This window comes from Glycine max, chromosome 6, assembly GCF_000004515.6.
Source record: "Glycine max cultivar Williams 82 chromosome 6, Glycine_max_v4.0, whole genome shotgun sequence".
NCBI lineage: Eukaryota > Viridiplantae > Streptophyta > Magnoliopsida > Fabales > Fabaceae > Glycine > Glycine max.
In genome coordinates, this window is record NC_038242.2 from 19,883,735 (window position 1) to 19,905,292 (window position 21,558).

At 30.9% G+C, this 21,558-nt stretch overlaps 3 protein-coding genes and 1 long non-coding RNA gene across 18 annotated transcripts; all 4 read right to left on the minus strand.

The window, feature by feature from the left end:
• Positions 1-1,271: 1,271 nt before the first annotated feature.
• LOC102665257 (uncharacterized) lies at positions 1,272-1,922 on the minus strand. Its single transcript, XM_014776974.3, has one exon. It carries the CDS (start codon positions 1,920-1,922, stop codon positions 1,272-1,274), a length of 651 nt encoding a protein of 216 aa, XP_014632460.3.
• Positions 1,923-3,527: 1,605 nt separating this feature from the next.
• On the minus strand, positions 3,528-5,636 carry LOC121174994 (uncharacterized). The gene is made up of 3 exons (XM_041016141.1): positions 4,337-5,636; positions 3,982-4,252; positions 3,528-3,837 (listed from the first exon to the last, which is right to left on the minus strand). Exons 1-3 carry the CDS (start codon positions 5,634-5,636, stop codon positions 3,528-3,530), a joined length of 1,881 nt encoding a protein of 626 aa, XP_040872075.1.
• An 8,174-nt stretch (positions 5,637-13,810) lies between these two features.
• Positions 13,811-15,378, minus strand: LOC106798944 (uncharacterized). 2 transcript variants are annotated; one of them, XR_005891855.1, is made up of 4 exons: positions 15,184-15,378; positions 14,605-14,794; positions 14,303-14,428; positions 13,811-14,160 (listed from the first exon to the last, which is right to left on the minus strand). It is a non-coding gene; the product is annotated as an uncharacterized lncRNA (long non-coding RNA). The 2 variants fall into 2 exon arrangements; XR_001388701.3 differs by having other exon boundaries at positions 13,811-14,165.
• Positions 15,379-15,947: 569 nt separating this feature from the next.
• LOC100784800 (clustered mitochondria protein) lies at positions 15,948-19,311 on the minus strand. 14 transcript variants are annotated; one of them, XR_001388700.2, is made up of 7 exons: positions 19,086-19,308; positions 18,787-18,944; positions 18,518-18,653; positions 18,261-18,389; positions 17,102-17,985; positions 16,222-16,336; positions 15,948-16,116 (listed from the first exon to the last, which is right to left on the minus strand). XR_001388700.2 is itself a non-coding variant. In XM_014776623.2 (6 exons), exons 3-6 carry the CDS (start codon positions 18,603-18,605, stop codon positions 16,049-16,051), a joined length of 402 nt encoding a protein of 133 aa, XP_014632109.1. In that variant the 5' UTR covers positions 18,606-18,656; positions 18,787-18,944; positions 19,086-19,308; the 3' UTR covers positions 15,948-16,048. The 14 variants fall into 14 exon arrangements, 8 of the variants coding, with proteins under 8 accessions (XP_014632109.1, XP_014632110.1, XP_014632108.1 ...); XR_005891853.1 differs by having other exon boundaries at positions 16,222-17,276; positions 17,816-17,985; positions 19,086-19,301; XR_005891854.1 differs by having other exon boundaries at positions 16,222-17,985; positions 18,780-18,944; positions 19,086-19,311.
• Positions 19,312-21,558: the final 2,247 nt, after the last annotated feature.

A 21,558-nucleotide genomic window follows, 5' to 3' on the forward strand; every position in this document is an offset into this window, starting at 1 on the left:
ATCACACTCTCATTCACAACCATATCTCATGTCTACAATTTAACTAATTACAAAATATACTTAACAATTAGATAATAATGTATAATAAAAATAACAACACTTCTAATTTCAAGACTTGTATAACATATTAGTGCACAATTATATATAATACTATATATATATATATATATATATATATAAAACATTCACATAAACATTTAAAATATTAACATAATTATATTAAACCATGTGAATAATATATTATATTCAATATAAATTAACGTAATATACGTTATCGTAAGATATTAAAATCTTAATATAAACTTACTTATATAATATATATATATATATATATATATATATATATATATATAATATTACAAAAAAAATATCAACATGTCATTAAATAAATACAATATATATATATATATATATATATATATATATATATATATTGTTTTATATGAAAAAAATGTATACTTATATTCTAAATATATTTCAACTAATTCGTCAATATCAAGAAAATGCCTAATTACAATGTGAACACAACTTTAGGTAATTTCTTCAAATGATTTTAGTCAATTTAATTATCCTATAATTGCTACACATGTGAATTTCATGATGAGAAATCAGCTAGGCAAAATAAAATATGAAGTTTCCGAAATAAGAGTGTCAATATTTATACGTGTATACACTGCAGTGTGAAAAAAAAACAATAAAAAAAATAAAAATAAACAAGATTAAAAGGCCAACATATCTAGTATAAACAAAATCACTACCATATAATTTTTATGCTATTTATAAAGAATTCTAATTCCTAAGGTACACACCTAACATAGGAACACGTCAATTCTACAACAAATTCGCATCAAAACACCAATTGGTTCATCAAACACACTCAATCCGCGATTAAACATGAAAGCATAATTAAACTTCATAAACACCCCAAAATAACCCAAAAATTGATCCTCTAGGAATCCCTACACATGTTCATTCTAACCCCCAAGCGTGAGTAACTCATCCCTTACCTCGATGTAGTCGCTTAAATGTTCTCCGTTAGCAATTGTGGCGTCTCTGGTGCTCTCTAGAGCTCCTCATCTGGTTACTCTGTTAGGGTTCTTGTGGGTTAGAAAAGAAGAAATGAACAAAATGTGTTTTCTAAAAGCTACTCTAGGTTAACATTTGGCTTATATAGTGGGAATTTATGACCTAATTATTTTTTTACTTATTAATTAATTAATTAATTTCTTATTTATTTATTAAAAGTTATGGCTATTACAATTCCACCCCCCTTAAAAAAAGTTTCGCCCCCGAAACTTACCGGTATCGAATAAGGTAGGATATGCATCACACATCTGACCCTCTAGTTCCCAGGTGGCATCCTTGCCCGAAGCACTTCCCCATACTACTTTGACCAAGAGAATCTCTTTCCCCCTTAGCTGCTTAACCATACGATCGTCGATCCTCAGTGGTTGTGTTTCATATGTCAAGTTCTCTTTCACTTGGACATTGTCCAACTCGATCACGTGTGATGGATCATGGACATATTTTCTGAGCTGAGAGATATGGAAGACACTGTGAAGATTTGAGAGAGATGGTGGCAAAGCCACCTGATACGCAACTGGACCGACACACTTTAGGATTTCAAAAGGACCAATGAATCTAGGTGTGAGCTTACGAGACTTCAACACCCTGCCAACCCCAGTCCACAGAGTGACTCTCAGAAATACATGATCACCTACAGCAAATTCAAGATCTTTTCTTCTCTTATCATAGTAGCTCTTCTGCCTACTTTGGGCTGCTCTCATCCTTTCTTGGATCAACTTGACCTTTTCAGTGGTCTGCTGAACTACCTTAGGTCCTAAGGCAATGCTCTCACTAGAATCTACCCAACATAGAGGTGTCCTACATCTTTTACCATATAATGCCTCGTAAGGCGCCATACCTATATTGGAGTGAAAACAATTGTTGTATGTAAACTCTATCAAGGGTAAGAAACTATCCTAACTACCCCTCTACTCTAATACACAAGCTTGGTATAGGTAAGCAGAACTCAACCTAAGCTTGGTCCCCACGGCTTTATGAAGACTCTCCCAAAATCTAGAGGTAAATCTAGGATCTCTATCAGAGACTATGCTAGAAGGAACACCGTGTAGTCTAACTATCTCACTGACATACAAGCTAGTCAACCTCTCTAAGGAATATCTGATGTTAATTGGGATGAAGTGAGCAGATTTGGTCAACCTGTCTACAATAAGCCAAATGGAATCTAAACCTTTGGGGGTCCTAGGTAACCCCACCACGAAATCCATCGAGATGCTATCCCACTTCCACTCATGTATCTCTAAAGGTTACAACTTCCCTGAAGGCTTCTGGTGTTCTATCTTAGCTTTCTGACATACTAGGCACGCAAGGACAAACTCATTAACTTCTTTTTTCATACCCGGCCACCAAAACATATGCCTAAGATCCTGGTACATCTTAGTCGCTCCTGGGTGGATACTTAGACTACTTCTATGGCCCTCTTCCAAGATCGTTCTCCTAAGCTTGGGTACACTAGGAACACACACCCTATCCTGAAACCTCAAGACTCCATCAGTTCCCACTCTAAAACTACTCTCTCTCCCTGCAACTATGGACTATAATTGGGCTGACAAGAATGGGTCAGACTTCTGACCCTCACGGATCTTGCTCAAGAGTTCGCTGGTGACTCTCAACATACCCAACTTAATGCTACTAGAGGTGATCTCACATGCCAAACTCATGTCTCTAAACTGCTCTAAGAGGTCCAACTCTCTAACCATCAAACCAGACATTTGAAGGGATTTCCTACTTAAGGCATCAGCTACTACATTGGCTTTACCTAGGTGATAACTAAGTTCAAAATCGTAATCCTTAAGGAACTCTAACCATCTCCTTTGCCTCATGTTAAGCTCTTTTTGATCAAACAAATATCTAAGGCTCTTATGGTCACTAAACACCTCAAATTTAGATCCATAAAGGTAATGCCTCCAAAGCTTAAGAGCAAAAACTACAGCTGCTAACTCAAGATCGTGTGTGGGATAATTCCTTTCATGTATCTTAAGCTGTCGAGAAGCATAGGCCACTACCTGTCCCCGTTGCATAAGCACTCCATCCAAACCCATCTTGGACGCATCATAGTACACCACAAAAGGTTCACTCGGGTCAGGTAACACTAAAACTGGTGCAGTGGTCAACCTTTCCTTAAGGGTACGAAAACTACTCTCACACTGGGCATCCCACACAAAAACTTGACCCTTACGAGTAAGCTTAGTCAAAGGTAAGGCTAGCTTAGGAAAACCCTCTATGAATCTATGGTAGTATCCTGCTAAGCCAAGAAAGCTCCTAATCTCAAACATTGACTTAGGACTCTCCCAATTAATCACCACCTCTACCTTAGAAGGATCTACTGTTATCCCTCCCCTAGATATAATGTGCCCTAAGAAGCTCACCTCCTCTAGCCAAAAATCACACTTGGACAACTTAGCATACAGTCTATTGTCTTTGAGGGTTTGCAACATAACTCTCTAATGCTCTTCATGTTCCTCTCTAGTCTTAGAATATACCAAGATATCATCTATGAAGACCACTACAAAACTATCTAGGTAGGGGTGAAAGATCCTATTCATATAATCCATGAACACACCAGGGGCGTTGGTCACACCAAAAGGCATAACCAAGTACTCATAATGACCATAACGGGTCCTAAAGGCAGTCTTCGGAACATCTTCAGGCTTCACTCTAATCTGGTGGTAACCTGACCTAAGATCTATCTTACTGAACACACAAGCCCCTACTAATTGATCCACCAGGTCATCTATCCTAGGCAAAGGGTACCTATTCTTAATCGTTACCTTATTCAACTAACGATAATCTACACATAACCTCATAGTCCCATCCTTCTTCTTAACTAACAACACCGGTGCTCCCCAGGGTGACACACTAGGCCTCACAAACTATTTCTCTAAGAGTTCCTCTAACTGTTTCTTAAGCTCACTCAACTCTACAGGGGACATCCTATAAGGTGCTATGGACATGGGTCCAGTACCAGGCACTAGGTCTATAGAGAACTTGACCTCTCTCTCAGGTGGTAATCCTGACACCTCCTTAAACACCTCTGGAAACTCTCTCACCAATGGTATATCACTCACAGGGGTTTTGGTCTCAACACTCATACTAGCTAAGATCATGTATACCTGTGCATCCTCCCTTAAAGATGCCTTAACTTGGTTAGCAGACAAAAACATATCACCTTCACTCACACCAAACTTAGGAAAGACAACAGATTTCTCAAAACAATTTAATAAGACATGATTGGAAGATAACCACTCCATACCAAGAATAACATCAATCTGACTCAAAGGTAAAACAACTAAATCAATCAGAAACTGTCTATCAGAAATTAAGACAGGACATTGCAAGCATACATCAGAAATTAAAACAGACCCACTAGCAGGTGTATTCACAATCAAGTCAAATTTCAAGGAAGACACAGGCAAGGCAAGTTTTTCAACACAGACACGAGAAATAAATGAATGGGTCGCACCTGAATCATACAATACAACCAAGGGAACTTGACTTATGAAACACATACCTTGGATGAGTTCATCAGACTGTGCGGCATCAGCACCACTAAGAGCAAACACTCTCCCTGTGGTCCTTGGTTGTCCACTCTGGTTATTCAGACTTCCACTCTTCTTCTCCCTTCTCGGATATGGGCAACTGGTACTGAGGTGGCCCTTACCTTGACAGTTAAAGCAAGTCACCTCTCTATCTGTGCACTCACGAGCAATATGCCCAAGCCGACCACATTTCCCACACCTGAGTGGTGTAGTAACAATAGCAGGAGCACCACTACCACCACTACCTCTACCCGCAGGCTGAGACACCCTGTTAATTGGTTGAGGACTCCCACCAACTGGTTGAAGTCCTCCACTGGTCCTCTGTCCTCCAGAATGGTTTCCATATTTCCCGGGAGGGGCAGAATATGGCTTAGCACGACTGTGAGTCACATACTTCTTCTCTTTCCCATGACTAGCATTGGTATTCCTGTAAAATGCAATCTTCTCCCGCTGATCTTTGTCAAATATCCTACATATGTTGGTCAACTGTGCAAAGTTATGAATACCGTGATAATTCACCATCATCTTTACTTTTGGTCGGAGGCCATTGACAAATTTCACACACTTAGACCTCTCCCCAGCTTCCCCCTGATAATGAGGAAAATACCTTACAAGGTTCTCAAACCTCGCCGCATACTCTGCCACCGTCATACTTTCCTGTTTCAGTTCGAGAAACTCCATCTCCTTCCTATTCTTCACATCTTCTGGAAAATACTTCTCTAGAAAAGTTTGTCTGAAGGTCTCCCATTGAACAACAACACCACCTTCTCCTTCTAGACGTGGGCGAGTGTTCTCCCACCAATACTCTGCCTCATCTGCTACCATGTGAGTAGCAAACAACACCTTCTGATGGTCCTGACACTCCATCACCCGAAAGATCTTCTCAATCTCCCTCAGCCAAGCCTCAGCACCCTCAGGATCATAACCCCCTTTGAAGGTAGGTGGGTTGTTCCTCTGAAAACGATCTAAACCATGGTACATAGTTGCTCCTCCACCACCTCCCTGATTGGCCATAACTTGCGCCAAGTTGTTCAAGGCCTCGGTAAGGAGTCATTCTCGCTCATTTCTCCCAGCCATTACTTCCTATGTCACGCAAGCAACAAATATTGAAAAGAGAAAAATAAAATAAAATAAAATATATCAACACAATAGAGTACACCTCTAATCAAACAAAACAAACATAACACATCAGAGTACACAAGCAAACACAAAAAGCTCATTACACACATGGCCGAAAGGTCCGACCTGCTCTGATACCACTAAATGTAACATCCTCTACCCTTACAAATAACGAATAAAAGGAAATGAAATCATGCGGAATTTTATTTTTAAACACATTGACTTTAAATTAATTTCAAAAGATAAAGGGTTCACACTCACTTAATGAAAACATTATAGAAATTGTTCGAATAAAAAAATAAAGTTATCCTGGCTTAAAACAAGGTCGTCCATGCTAAATAAAAAGAAAACTAAAATAGAAAACATAACACAATTATATCGTTTATGAAAATTATAACATGCGAAGTAAAATCCTATGCCCCAATGTCACACTTATCAGAGCATGTCTCTATCACAGACTAAGTCTCTCCATCTCTAGCGTGGAACTCATCATGTGATGGCTCACCTGAACAAAATGACAATCAACCCAAACACAAACACACACCGAGAATGAGTTATCACATTCATATATACTAAAACATTAGAGCATGTAAAACATATAATACTTAAAATTGAATTTGTATAAATATCATCACTTCATAAAATCACACACATTATTCACAACCATTCAAGTTCACACACTTCAGCAAATAATATCAAACCAAAATTGCTAACTCAATGGAAGTCAGACGCAAGCGTTATGCAACAATTATACTAAGACTCAAGCCTATATGCAATGTGGTACCATATCAGTGAAAAACCACACTGGAGCGCTTAGGAGTACATAACAAGACACACCATACAATGGGTATACCATGTCACTCTCACTAAGTAAAATCATAGGGAGACCAGTCAGGGTCACGCTGATTTACGAGAATGCTCCAACCATGTGAGATCGGCACAGACTTAAAGGAGCACTCAAACCGGGTGACCCCCAAGGCCTACACTCCAAAGATTCCGTCAGGGCCTCTCCCTCCTAATTCAAGTCCAACCCCTAAAATAAATTTTTTTTTTGCACGCAGACACTATTCATGAATTATACAATACCCACGACCTCACACTTATATTTTCAATCATGTTTAACAAGTTGCGCTACAGTTCAACCCTTCAGGATCCTAACTAGGAATCCTACAATTTTCCTTTAACACTGCACATAAAAATTTTCTCGAGATAAACACTGGTCGGGTTACTGTATAACTCATAACTCACAAGACAAGTAATATCACAACAAATATCAATCACACTGTCATTCACAACAATATCTCATGTCTACAATTTAACTAATTACAAAATATACTTAACAATTAGATAACAATATATAATAGAAATAACATAACACTTCTAATTTCAAGAATTGTAAACAAGTATATATAACATATTAGTGCACAATTATATATATATATATATATATATATATACACTCACGTGTATACACTGCGGTGTGAAAAAAAATAATAAAATAAAAATAAACAAGATTGAAAGGCCAACATATCTGGTATAAACAAAATCACTACCACATAATTTTTATGCTATTTATAAAGAATTCTAATTCCTAAGGTACACACCTAACATAGGAACACGTCAATTCTACAACAAATTCGCATCAAAACACCAATTGGTTCATCAAACACACTCAATCTGCGATTAAACATGAAAACATAATTAAACTTCATAAACACCCCAAAATAACCCAAAAATTGATCATCTAGGGATCCCTACACATGTTTATTTTAACCCCCAAACGTGAGTAACTCATCCCTTACCTCGATGTAGTGGCTTAAATATTCTCCGTTAGCAATTGTGACGTCTTTGGTGCTCTCTAGAGCTCCTCCTCTAATTGCTCTGTTAAGGTTCTTGTGCGTCAAAAAAGAAGAAAGGAACAAAATGTGTTTTCTAAAAGCTGCGCTAGGTTAACATTTGGCTTATATAGTGGGAATTTATGACCTAATTATTTTTTTTTACTTATTTATTTATTTATTAATTTATTAATTTCTTATTTATTTATTAAAAGTTACGATTATTACACTATGAGCATAGTGTTTGATTATACCTGCTAATGTTGAATAAATTTTCTGTCAATTGTAGTTGTAAAGTTTAGTCGTCTGTATTGATTATACTAGTTAATGTTTAATAATTTTTCTTTCAATTGTAGTTGCAAATTTATAAAAGAAATTGCAAAAAATATCGGTTGGTTTAAAACTGATATTATAAAGACACATTGGTTTAGGCCAAAATTGATGTGGTATAACACATTCAACATCGGTTTTGTCAAAAACAAATGTTATATACAACTTTCAACATTGATTTTTTCATAACTGATGTAGAAAATACTTCAGAATATGCAATTTTGGCCATATTTCTACATCGGTTTCAGGCAAAACTAATGTAGATAATAATTTTCAATATCGGTTTTTAAATTAATGTTGAAAAATGCCTACTTTCAATTACGGTCGTTTCAATATCGTTTTTAAAACTGATGTTGAAACTCTTCCACAACCTATGTTACAACTCTTTATAGTAGTGTATGCTTTGTTTTAACCTACTGTCCAACATGCTATATTCATTGAACATCCACTCTTGTACATATTAGCATAACACACCTGTCATAAGGTAAATTCATGCGTCCAAAGCCTGAATACCACAAAAAAAAGGGGAAGTGCACATGTATTGTTTTACTCAAATTCTATTTACCTCTCTTACATTTGAATAACTAACATTTGAATTTAAGAAAATGATAGTATAGAAGAGATTAGAAGGCTTCCTTGGAATATTCCCTTGAATGTTACTTTCGGAGTAGACAAAAAGCATATGGTGTTGTTTATACTTTGGATAAAATCCTCGTCATTATGAGCTTGACGCGTCGTCCTATTCTCTTATGTCAGACAATGATCCTTTCGAGATAACAACACAAATTGCATAACGAATACTTCACTAAAATCTATAAAAAGATGTCTCCCTCAATGAAGCAACTAACAAAAAAACGAGAAAAGATAAAAACAAGAGTGATACTTGAAGCGAAACTCTACTAAAAACACTAGAGGATATACATTGTTTGTTCTTTGCGAAGCAAAGTGATTCTATATTTGTGCTTAACTGTATACTCATTGTTTGAGTGATAAGAATACTTGTATTGATTTAAACATTTATTTGTGAAAGTTAGGAGTGACTTAGTGTTAAAAAATACATGGGTTCTTATATTAAAGAGGAGTTTAAGAAGATACCAGAAGTGGTGTTAAGAATACTTGTAAAGTCTAGAGTAGCGGGTTAGAATACTTGTATTGTAATCACTTTTGATTAGTGAAACCCTTTACTTAATGTAAGCCAAATGTAAAGGAGAATTGAATGTAGCTCAGGTTGAGCGAACCAATACAAACCAAGTATTTCTACTCTTATCCATAAAGGTTTATTAATTAAGTTTTCTTATTACACTCTCTAACATCATTTTATATCAAGTGGTTATTTGAAAAATTATTTTACGAACCTTTTATTTACCACTAGACGACCATACTATTTTTTATTACATATTTTTTTTATCCTAAGTGGATAACCAGGGTTTTATCCTAATTTTTATTTTATATATTGCCATATACATTGATGCATAAAAGAAAAATAAAAATTACCCAACTAGAAGAAAATCATGAATAATATGTGTAACTCAGAACATAATAAACAAAAAATGAATAAATATTTGTTTAACAATGAATTTTAGAAAAAGATATTGATAAAATTTATTTAAAATATAAATTAAATATTGATATTTAAAATGAATAGTGACTATATTGATATTTGATTTTGATATTTAATTAAATATAAATTATTTAAAATAAATTTTAACCTTGATAAGAAAATAATATTTAATAAATTTTTTACTTTTTTTATAAAGAAATATTTAACCTTGTGTATTATAATTTATATAATAATTTAAGTCTAAATTTTTCTTGATACTTTCATTTTAATATTCAACCTCATTTGTTATATTTTTTCATACTTCCTATGCTTGTAAAATAAAAAAAATCAATAAAATATTTAAATTAGGAAGAGAAAACCATAAAAATATTAAAATTAAAATGACAATAATAAGAGGAAAATATAATTCCAGACTAAATTAAAATAAAATATAATTTTACCATAATAATTTAGATATTAATGTGACTTCAGTAAAATTATTCATTCTCATGAATTAAGTAAAGTTTTCTTAGTTGTGTTTATAAAAAATATATGTATCCTTATTTTATGTATAATTTTATATTTAATGTTTAAAATAAAAAGGTAAATTGCTCTAGGAACAAGTTTAAGAAGATCATACTGTAGAAGGTATATTAAATTATAATGTTTGGTTGATATAAAAGTTTCCACAGGTTTTGCAATTGACATTATTTTCATGTATAAAATATTTAGTGTATAATAATATTATATAATAAACACTAAATTTAAAAATATTTTATTAATACTGTCATCTTTTAACCTTAAAACATAAAAGACAAATTAGTGGAAAAAAGAATAATCATTATTGGAAAGAAGAATATTCATAGACAAACTATTACCAAAGAAGAATAATTTCGTAACGAAATATCCTAGAATGAACAGCAATAAAATTACAAAATACCAAACCTAAAAAAAATATAATCATTAATCATTTTATAAAAATTGTTAAGCACATAACAATATATCCTAGTCAGATTATCTAAATAAACATCAAAATCTGATTGTTTTGTCTTTCTTCAAGTTAATCCTAAAACACAATTCAATCCATTGCTCAGTAGAATAAAAGTTCCTAAAATGAAAAATGAGATGGAAAAAATAAATTAAATGTTATAAGTTCAAGCTCAAATTGTAATCTCATTGATCTTCACCCAAATTCTTTTAAAACTTATACATGAGAATCTTCCTTATCCCTAAAATGAAAGATGCTTCATCAAAACTTTGAGACAAAAAAATACAATTGAAATTTCACATAAACAAATTTTTTTTTTGGATTAATACAAAACAATACTATATTATTTATAAGCACCATCTCCATTGAAAAGGGAATTTTATTCTTACCAAAGTTAGTAATATATCAAGATGTTGAATGCAAAGATTGAAAATTAGTCAAAATGTATCAAAACTCAAACAAAAAGGGACAATATAAAAGATGGTACTTGCAATATATAGTGCGACGTACACAACCAATATTGAAACCTATACATCAACATTCCAAATTAACATGTTAATTAAGAATTGCATGAACCATATAAAAGAGGAAGAAAAGGTGGATAGACAGGAAATTAGAAGAAAGCTGTGGAGAGTTCCTGCGCACTGTCATTGTTGAGACGAAAGAGTCCGAAAAATCAAAATAAAGAGATATGAGAAAAAGAAAGTGAAAGAGGTAAGAAAATGAATCGTATACCATAATGAAATTTAAATATCATGAAGGTCGTACCAATGATTAAACTAATTGGTTTTTCTCCATCAAGCACGATCGCCGATGCTCCATCGAGAATCATCAAAAATCACAAATGTTGTTACAACCTTCACTATGTAAGGGGAGTATATATATGCAAGATTAAAAGTTTGAAAGAGGAATGGAAAGAGGTTATCAAAAGAAAGTACATAACATTTGAAAAAAAAGCTATATATTTGGACATCAATTTTAAAATGAAACGTTATTGATCCATATTTCTTAAATGAAAGTTTGCAATTAAAGCCTATTAATGCAAATGTTATGATTTTTTCCTTTCAATTAATTATCAAATGCTTCAAAAAAAATGTTTCCACAAATACCCCACTCTTCTCCTTATATATATATGGCAATTCCAAAATTATTTCCTTGAATATTATTCATTATATTGTAAAAAAATTATATTCTAATATTCAATCTATTAGTGCAATTCATAATTGTTTATTACCTGTAATTAATAATTAATTATTATAATTCAATAAAACTAAATTATTAAAAAAAATAATGTTACCCTACATACTCTAAGTCATATATATAGTATGTTATAATTGATTTTTATAATATAAAAAATATTATATAATTGACTACTTACATCTTAATGTTATTTTAAAGTTAATTATTTAGAATAACTGATATATATTTTTACATTAAAATACTTTTGTGTGATATTTTCTTATCAAAGTGATGTAAAATGTTATTTCTCCGCAAAATCAAATTTAAGAATATGTTATTGTTAAATGTTTGACATAAAAATATTCTTATTTTCATTTTTAAAGATATAAACTATCAATATAAATAATAAAAATGACAAATAATTCAGAATAATAAATGTTATTCTAAACAATAATATTAGTAAATTCAAAATTCAAAAATAATTCAGAATAACAAATAATAATTATTAGATTTTCTATATTAAATGCAATCAATCACATTTTTATTTTTTATTCATATTAGTAAATAATGAATGCAACCAATTCAATCATCAATTTTAATTTTTAACAAATTATAATTTGATCAAATCAAGCATCGGTTTTTCTTCTACTTTTAATTCATATAAACAAATTATTATATTTAATTTTAGTGAGATAAAATAATCAATTTAGTAAGTTTTAAATAATGATTCTTTTATAATTACAGTAACTTTATTATTATTATTATTATTATTATTATTATTATTATTATTATTATTATTATTATTATTATTATTATTATTATTATTATTATTATTATTATTACCACACATGTATTCTATCAATTTAATATAATGAATGATACTTAAAAAAAATATATTCCATATTAAAAATATAAAAAAAACATATTTTGATTAATATAACAATGATGATTGTCTTCAATTTAATTTGAAAATATTATTGATAAATTTTAATTGTGACCATATCTTTCCTTATATATTAATTAATACTACTACTTCAAATATTATTATAATTTATAATTTAAAAATATAAATAATCTATTATTTTTAATTCATAATCAACAGATTTTATATTAAAAAAATGGAAAAATGACAATTTAAACAATTAAATAATTCTGATATTAATCATAATTTACTATTATGACCGTACTATTCATTCTTTTCTCAACAATATAAAAAGAAAACAATGTAATTATAAAATTAATTTATGAACAAGTTTTATTTTCCTCTACGTCTCTTTGTTGCAATAGGTGACTATTGCTCCAACAACTTCACATCATTGCACATGTTTTTATTTTATACTTCAAGGTGAGCTTTATGAATTATGCTAATATATATGTTTCACAATCACGACATAACTTTTCTATTTTATTTTAAGTGTATTTTTAGTTTTAAGAAATTGTGCTAATATATCGAAGAGTTGATCTCTAACTCAAGTTTTGATTGTGTTTCTTATTGAATATTATGAAGAAAAATCTGTAATATTTTTTTTATGAATTGGGGAGGGGAGGTGATGCTAATATATATTTGTTTTTATTTATTTATCAGGCATTTGATTCTTTTTTGTGTAATAGGTATTTTTTTATTAGTTTATTTTTGGTATTTTTATTTATATATTAGTTTGATTTCTATGTTTCTTATTCAATATTTTGAATTGTGAGTTTGGTTATATAGTAAAAAAATATTGATTATCAAATATTAGATATTACCTAAAATAAATGATTATGTTGTGCATGATAAAGATAAACCTTCTAATGTGAAATGAGAAGGACAATGGAATGCATAACATGACCTAATCTTGAAATTAATAAGAGTAAAATATGAAAAATAAAAAATAAATAATTATTATAGGCCTTCTTTTTCTGAAAGTAATTCTTTTTTTTTATATTCTTTTTTACCTTTTTTCATTTTTATTCTTTAAAAGTAAGCTTATAGATATTATTATTAGTTAATTTTTTTATTTTTTTTCCAATAAATAACATTTTGAATTAATTTTTAACATTTTTTTTACAAATTATAGAGATACGATAGGTTTTATAAATGATAAAGATAGAACGTTAGAAATAGAATTATACTGTACAAAAACTGTAACCTTAATTTTTAGATTTTAAATTGAACATTACTTTCATGTTCATTTGTCACTACAAGAAAAATGACATATACCTACGCATAAAAACTGTCATTATAAATAAAAAATCAGTAGGTAAATGTATGATAGACTTTGTCCTACGGACGTTTTCTCTGTCAACTTTGAGGGGGGTATAGTGACGGCTAATTGTCTGTCACTATAGGTTTCACCTACTATGTATAATGTGTAGGTTAAAGTCATTAACTTCTACTTACATTTCCTAACTGTAGGTAAAAAGTCTTTAATATGTATCTATCATCTTCAATTGTAGGTAAAAGTCATTAACTTCTACTTACATTTCCTAACTATAGGTAAAAGTCTTTAATATGAACATCACTTGAGACCGCAAGAACCTTCTTTCCCATTAACCGATGCCACAAAACTGCACTGTTTAGAAACAAGGCCAGAACCTAGGATTAGATATGTTCAAACATGATGTAATAATCACTAGAAATCTTCAAGTAATCTTCAAGGAAAAAAAAGTATTCTCTTTTTGTTTGTTGCAATTTTCAATTAGTACTTACCTGTAGTAGTCAGGATTGGGAGCAAAGGTGGTGGTATTGAGAAGGCCATAGTTCCCTCCAATTAAAGTCTGCCTGCAATAGACTTTAGTGCTGTAGCAGGATGCTATTCCAAGTTGATCTAAGTACCTGAGCCATTTAAATTTCAAAACTTACAATAAATCACAACCAATTTAAAAAAGAACCAATTTTATATTTAGCAACATGTTTTGCTAAATATAATAGAAAAAACATCATAACCCATCCTTTAGAAATTAAAAAAGAACAAAAACTGATGGAAGGAATGGACAACCAATTTTACCCACCAAAAGCTGTTTAGAAATCTGTTAGAAACATGATTGCCACCACTGTTGTATGCCCCTCCAGCTTCTCCTACCCATGCAGAAGACCAAGGACCATATATTTTAATGGTTTCTGAAAGATTGCCGAAAATTGATTCCACCTTGCTCAAGTGCTCAGGATCTAGAATCTTCCTTTCAAGATGCTCATCATTATCTGAAAGAGAAATCAACTTAGAAACACTGATCAGGAATGACAGACAATAGTATTTTTCAAGCAAGTGAACAAAGTATATCACCCTTGGTACAAGATAAGCTGATAAGGTTAAATATTGAAATGAATATATTATATATCAGTTGCCAGTGCATATCTTTCAATGCAAGGAAAAAGTAAGCACTTATGAGAAAAACAAATTAAACAGAAATGATCAATATTATAAAATTACCACTCATTCCCACAAAATATATTATGCGTGCAATTGTACATATCTAATAAGATAAACCCTTGTTCGACCTTAGGGAATCATGAACATTTAAAATTTGTACATTGACCTGAATCAATCAACATAATTACTTACAAAGATATGTTATAACTCAGTAACTCACCGTAGATCGTTCAACGTTATAGGGAAAAAGAATCTGCTGCCAAACGATGCCACGAAACATTTATGCAGTTATCTTCAACGACACAAAAACAAATATATGAGGCACCAGCTAGGCAAGCAAACAGGCCGATGCCGAAACCGTGCAAGTGCTAATAGATCTATTGATTTTGCAAAGACATTAGCAGTGGGATCTAAGAAAGCTCTTCCGCATTGAACTTGGTGTAAGCTTCCTGTTTTTAAGGTCAGAAGAATAAATATAAGTGTAGTAGTTTAACCTTCATATAGTATAAAACCATTTACACTGTCAAGCAATTAAAGATCACATTGAAATGACTTAAAGTAATTATTACAAAGTTAACAATAATTTTTTATTGGATGACAATGATGATGTCTATACTCTATACATTCTAATTAAATTCTATAAATAATTAGTGTCAACAAATTTGGTTGGAGATGTATTAAAAAATTATGGATATGTTAATGTTTTCAGCATTTCTTGTTGGGCGTGGGAATTTTCCAAAATAAATATCTATTATCCGGCACTTGAATTCTATAGAGAAGTAAAAGGGAAGATATATATGTTCAGCTTAATGGTGTGATTAAAGCAAATCCAGCTAGCAGTAGCTCAATAAAATTAAGTAGACTTATATCTGGTAAAAGTAAAATATAATCGTGACAATTAACCAAAGGGATAAAAATGGGTTTATACTTTTATGTAAAGTAGTATATTATTTCTACATGACTATTAATAAGGTACCTTAAGAATGTCAAAAACCTTCTCCGCTGTGTATTTCTGTTCAAGAGTAGCACCTTTCTGTTGAACTTTATCTGGGTGAATACATAAATTTGCTTTTCTATACACTTTTTTAACTGCAGAAGAGGTAATCATATCTGTCAGAGACACTGGCTGCCAACCACATTCTGGCCAAAGAACCTGCATATAAACTCAATGGTAAGACAGAGTCATGGAATAAAACAAATTGTTGTAAGATGGGATAAAAGGTAAAAGCTTAATTTATCAACTATCATATTATTTTACCACCAAAAGGAAATAAAAGACATGAGAAAAGTCCATCATCTTCCTGTTAAATAAGATCCTGGAGATGGCTGAGGAGAGTTTTGGCAGAGCCTTCACTTAACCAAAGGCATATATACTACACAAATAGTGAAATAGCCCAATCAATGGTACCTTTAATTTCAAATAGTTATTTATATATATCGTGTGTCTGAGTTTAATTTCAAATAGACTAAGTTTCTATCCTCCTTACCAAAAGAAACTTACATAATGTTTGGTAAACAGGCTAGAATGAAAAAGAACACAAGTTCTGCTATGTTAGTTCATTTTTAAAAATACAAAAGAATTGAAAATGAGGTTAGAAAATAAGTACAATTTTGTTCCACCAATGGAATACTTTGAGCAATTCTATTTTATCTGCAATTCTGCAAGCCAAATGCTATTTTATAGGCAAATCTTAACCTTTATGTATGGACTTTCAGTCAACAACTCAAAATATTCCATTTGGACCACCATGTTGTCATGTTGGTTTATGCAAAATTACAAACAATTTAAACACACAAAAAAAAGGCAGAACATTTGATATGACAAGAGTTAACAATAGCAGAACAATTTAAACTAAATTCTATTATTCTTATTTCTTCCATTATTTTTCGTATACATGTAAATATATTATTGATGTTGTATTAAGAATTGAGCTAGCAGTTAGAGAAATAAAGTTATTAGTTACTTTTGTTTGTTTGCTCAAGTTAGCTAGTCAGTTGCCAAATTGGCCACTGATGACTGATATATAAACAATGTATCTCTCTCGATATATATTTCCATCAATTTAAGCTCAGAATCCCAAATTCAGGCACTCTCAGAATCCTACATATCAAAAGAAGAAGCAATGTCCGTTAATAACCTTCCTTCTTGGGTCTCCAGAATTTTTCCAAGCAGGTACAAATGCATTTGGAGTAGCAAATGAACCTTCTTGAAGTGGTTCTCTACCTCAATATGCGAAAACTGCTGCACCAATAGCTGTGAGATTCGTGAAGCTTTTTAAGAGTTGAAAATATCTACACCCATTTTCCTTTTACCTAATTAATTAATATCATAGAAATCACACAATCTTAATATATATGGCTACTTATTTTTCATTGAAAGTCTTTTAATAAGTTTACACTGAAGAATTAATGCATAAAATCCGTACGTACTCTAGAGTTAAAAAACAGAGAAAAATAGTAATTAATAAAAAAATATTATAATCAAATTGAAGTAAAAGAATACATTAGTTCTCTAACAACTTGTGAATATAAAAAGGAGCACTTATAAAAGGAGCACTTATAAAAGATATTGAAAATATATTTATGTACTGAAATGAATATAAAATCAGTTCATATAATAATAAAGAAAATAACTGAAGAAAAATAATATACAACATATGTTCATCCTATAAGCTAATAGAAATAAGAAATTTAAAAGACTTGCCATGTTTTAAAACCAACTTAACACATTTCAGAATGTCCTAATTCTTTTTTCTCACCATATAATAATATTTTACGTTAAAATGAAACATTTTAAAGTTCGCTAATTTCTGTGCTATTAAGATCTTCAGAACTTGAACCATCATCTTTACCCCCATTAGGAACCTGACTTTCTCCATGAACTGGAATGGAATCTTTATCAGAAGAACTTTGCAAAGAGTTGGAGCTCCAAGATTTTGAATTAGCATCCACAAGTTTCTTTGACAGCTTCTCAAGGTCAGCATCAATAGCAAAACTAAAGAATATATTGTTGTGCACATACCTATCACATAAATTACAACAATGAGCGAAAAGGCATTCCAAGTACAAAGGAAAACTCGTGGGTAAAGAGGCAATATCAAAGATACCAACAAAGTATATGAACATGCTTTTCACTAGTAATATTTCTGGGCCAATGAATGATTGTATTCAGTTCCTCTAGACATGCAACTTCCTCTAGACATTACTTTTCAACATTTTAAAATAATATACTAGTAAAATGCAGGAATAACTATTTAGAATTTCAAGAAAAAAGTTTCAAGTTTAAAAGACACTAACATGTGAAAGCATTCAGGGTCAGTCGGGTTTATCGGAGGAATGCAACCACTGATCACTCCAATAGCACCATTAATAGCTGCATCAACAAAGTCTGATGTCACTTTATAAAGTGCCCTATCCCGCAAAATCCTACAGCAATAAATAAATCACACAAGAAACAAAGATAATCAATAATAATAAGTTATTGCTGACCAACCAAACTAAAGAACATGCCTAGTTCCAAATCCATTTATACGAATGAGAGAAAATAAAGGCACCTCTTCTGAGGAGATGTACGAGGAAATTCTCTACAAGACTGCAGCTCTTCATTCCAGTCTCTTTGCATGCCAATTGGCTCATTGCCATAAAGAAGAGTCAAAGCATTCTCAGCCCTGGCTGCATCATGTCTGTGGTCTGCTAACACATGAAACCAAATTAAGAATACATCAAGCCATTAAACCATAAACAAGTACGACAAATCAGATACTTGAAATGTATCTGCAATAAGTCAATAATCACGAACTATAATCAATATACAACTTTATACAATTTCGGCAATGAAACGCGATCGTATTCCTCGATGAGGTTTTGTGAGATCCTCGTCGGAGGTGATGGAGACAAGAGCATCGAGGTCTTCAGAAGGTAATTGGCAGCGGAGGTGCCTCACAGAGGCACCGCAGAGCTCCTCTAGCTTCAGCAATAGCTCTGTAGTGAACGACACACACGCGATTAGGGTTTATGATTATAAAACGAAAAACACAAAACACAAACGAGATCGTCGGTTAAACTACGAGAAATTGAAAATTCAGTTAGTGAGCGAGTGAGTGTGCGAGAGAGAGAACTGACCGGAGAATGGAATGGAGCGATCGACGGCGAGGACGCAGGTATGGCCGCCGAGGTAACGGAGCTTGCCATCGGGGTAACGAAGGAGAATTTTGCCGCCGTAGCTACAGAGGAATTTGAGAGTGGATTTCGGAGGTTTGGAAGCGGTTCGGGTTGAAGAGAGTGAAGGTGCCTTGAAGTTTGGACTTGCGCCTTCAAGCCTATGAGTGGTGGCATTTGTCCCCTAGTTTTTCTTAATTTGTTTAATTAAAAAATAGATCTTGAAAATTAATCCTTTTTTTAGCCTGAACATTAATCCTTAGTCAAATATATAAATATAAATTTCACTAAAATATTTTAAAATTATAATATTGTTAATTTACTTTAAAACAGATGTCAGCATAGACCATGGTGCACAACTTTTAATTAGCATTAGATTAGATTCATTATTTCAGGATAATTTTTTTGGGATAATTTTCAAGCCTCCACAATCCCCCACAATATTTTATAGGTATAAGTTTTTTTTATAAGGTTTTACCTACACTACATAGTTGTAGGTAATTTTTTTTTTACCAAGATTTACTTATACTAAAAACTGTAAGTATAAGTCTTTAAATTTAACTACATTGAATAATGGTAGGTAATAAAGTATTTTTAAATTTTACCTACACTAATTTATGTGTGTAAGTAAAGGTGTTTGTAGGTATAAGATAATTTTCTTTTAAATTTTTGTTTTTGTTTAAATGGTGTGTATCTTTTATTAAATGTAATCTTATTTGAATTAAATAGAATTATTATAAATAGAATTGTTGTACGGGCAAGAAACTTTTATTTTATATTTTGAATATTTCGTATTAAATAATTTAGAAATCTATATATTTTCTCACTATTTTATTTTTATCTTCATTTTTTAAAAAGCTTCTCTCTTTCTATTTTTTTAAATCAAACAAATACTAATATTGCCACATCATTTAAATGTCTTTCGCGATTTTTTTTTTTGCCTATACCGTGCTTTTGTCTACATCAAATAATAATTGGTACAAATGGTTGAGTTTTACCTACATTAGTCAGTTGTAGGTAAAAGTATTTTTGAGATTTACCTATACTAATTCATGTCTATAGGAAAAGAGCGTTTGTAAGCATAGATTATTTTTCTTGTAGTGACACCAATGGACTGTAGGTACAAGTTTTATAGGATTTTACCAACACCAAGTAATTGTAGGTATAAATTTTTTGAAATTTTACCAACACTAAGCATTTGTAAGTAGAAGTTATTTTGACTTTTACCTACACCAAATAATAATAAGTACATATTTTTGAATTTTACCTATGACAAACAACTGTAGGTATATGTATTTTTTGACTTTTACCTACACTAATTTATGTATGTAGGCAAAAGCCTCCGTAGGCATATGTCATTTTTCTTGTAGTGTGTTTTTCTCTAAAATATATTTATTATTTATTAAAAATGAATTTTATTGCTAGGGAAACAACACAATGTACATATAAAATTCATTCATGTGATCAATATTTTTATAATGTATATCGTTAATTTTTTTATAGCTTTAATTTATTTTTTTATCTTCTTCCTCTAATGTAATTTTTCTTTTTATTTATGTTTTATAATTTGACTTTGTGACAAGAAATATACTATTACCTATTTATATGATATCATTAGAATTCATCATTTATAGACTTTTCAAATATTTTGTTAAAAGATTAATACCAAATATAAATATACCATTATATATTAAATTTCATGCTAATTATATTTTATTAAAAATTGGTTGATATATTGAATATTTGATTGCATTAATAGTGTTTGATTGTATCTATCTACAAATATATTTAAATATTTATTTGACTGCCTTAGCCGTGCATATGCAAGATATCAAAGTAAAAAGATTCTATTTAGGACAATACTCTCAATGATAAGAATTTTTTGGAGCATGTGTGTATAGAAAAATATATTTAAATTTATTGAAATATCTACTAACATTCATTTATTAAAATTTAAACTAAATAATTAATAATATATTTAAAATATAATCCTATAAATTATAAAATATGAATTTAATATTTGTGCAAGATACGAGATACTAAACTAGTATTATATAAAAGAATGTTTTATATAATTGCAAGCTGTCACATGGCATCTTTTTGATCATTCTCTAATTAAATGCAATTAACTGAATTTTAATTAATTAATTAAAAAATAAAATTAATAAATAATAAATGTAGATTTAATCATTGATTTAATAATTCAATTCTTTCATTTTTAAATTAATTTAATTTTTCATAAAATTAATAATCAATAAAATAATAAATAAACAATAAAAAGCTCAAGTAAATAGTGATATATAAGATAATAATCATGATATGATATATGATTTTGTATAATCTTAATATTTGATTTTTGAGTTTGAATTAACCGTTCATACTATACCAAAACTTAATATTTATATTTTTGAAATTCATTCCTTGTGTGTTAAAAATA

What these genes read in the sequence shown, in the direction of transcription:
- LOC100784800 (XM_014776619.2), bottom strand. Translation starts at nt 18,585, where the DNA reads ATGCAAAGAGACTGGAATGAAGAGCTGCAGTCTTGTAGAGAATTTCCT. An exon ending in CGTACATCTCCTCAGAAGAG is followed by an intron (nt 18,390 to 18,517) that starts GTGCCTTTATTT and finishes TTATTGCTGTAG; the next exon opens with GATTTTGCGGGATAGGGCAC. An exon ending in GACCCTGAATGCTTTCACAT is followed by an intron (nt 17,986 to 18,260) that starts GTTAGTGTCTTT and finishes TTTATGTGATAG; the next exon opens with GTATGTGCACAACAATATAT.
- LOC121174994 (XM_041016141.1), bottom strand. Translation starts at nt 5,636, where the DNA reads ATGGCCAATCAGGGAGGTGGTGGAGGAGCAACTATGTACCATGGTTTA. An exon ending in TCAGATTGATGTTATTCTTG is followed by an intron (nt 4,253 to 4,336) that starts GTATGGAGTGGT and finishes GTGTGAGTGAAG; the next exon opens with GTGATATGTTTTTGTCTGCT. An exon ending in TTGAGTGAGCTTAAGAAACA is followed by an intron (nt 3,838 to 3,981) that starts GTTAGAGGAACT and finishes GATTAAGAATAG; the next exon opens with GTACCCTTTGCCTAGGATAG.
- LOC102665257 (XM_014776974.3), bottom strand. Translation starts at nt 1,922, where the DNA reads ATGGCGCCTTACGAGGCATTATATGGTAAAAGATGTAGGACACCTCTA.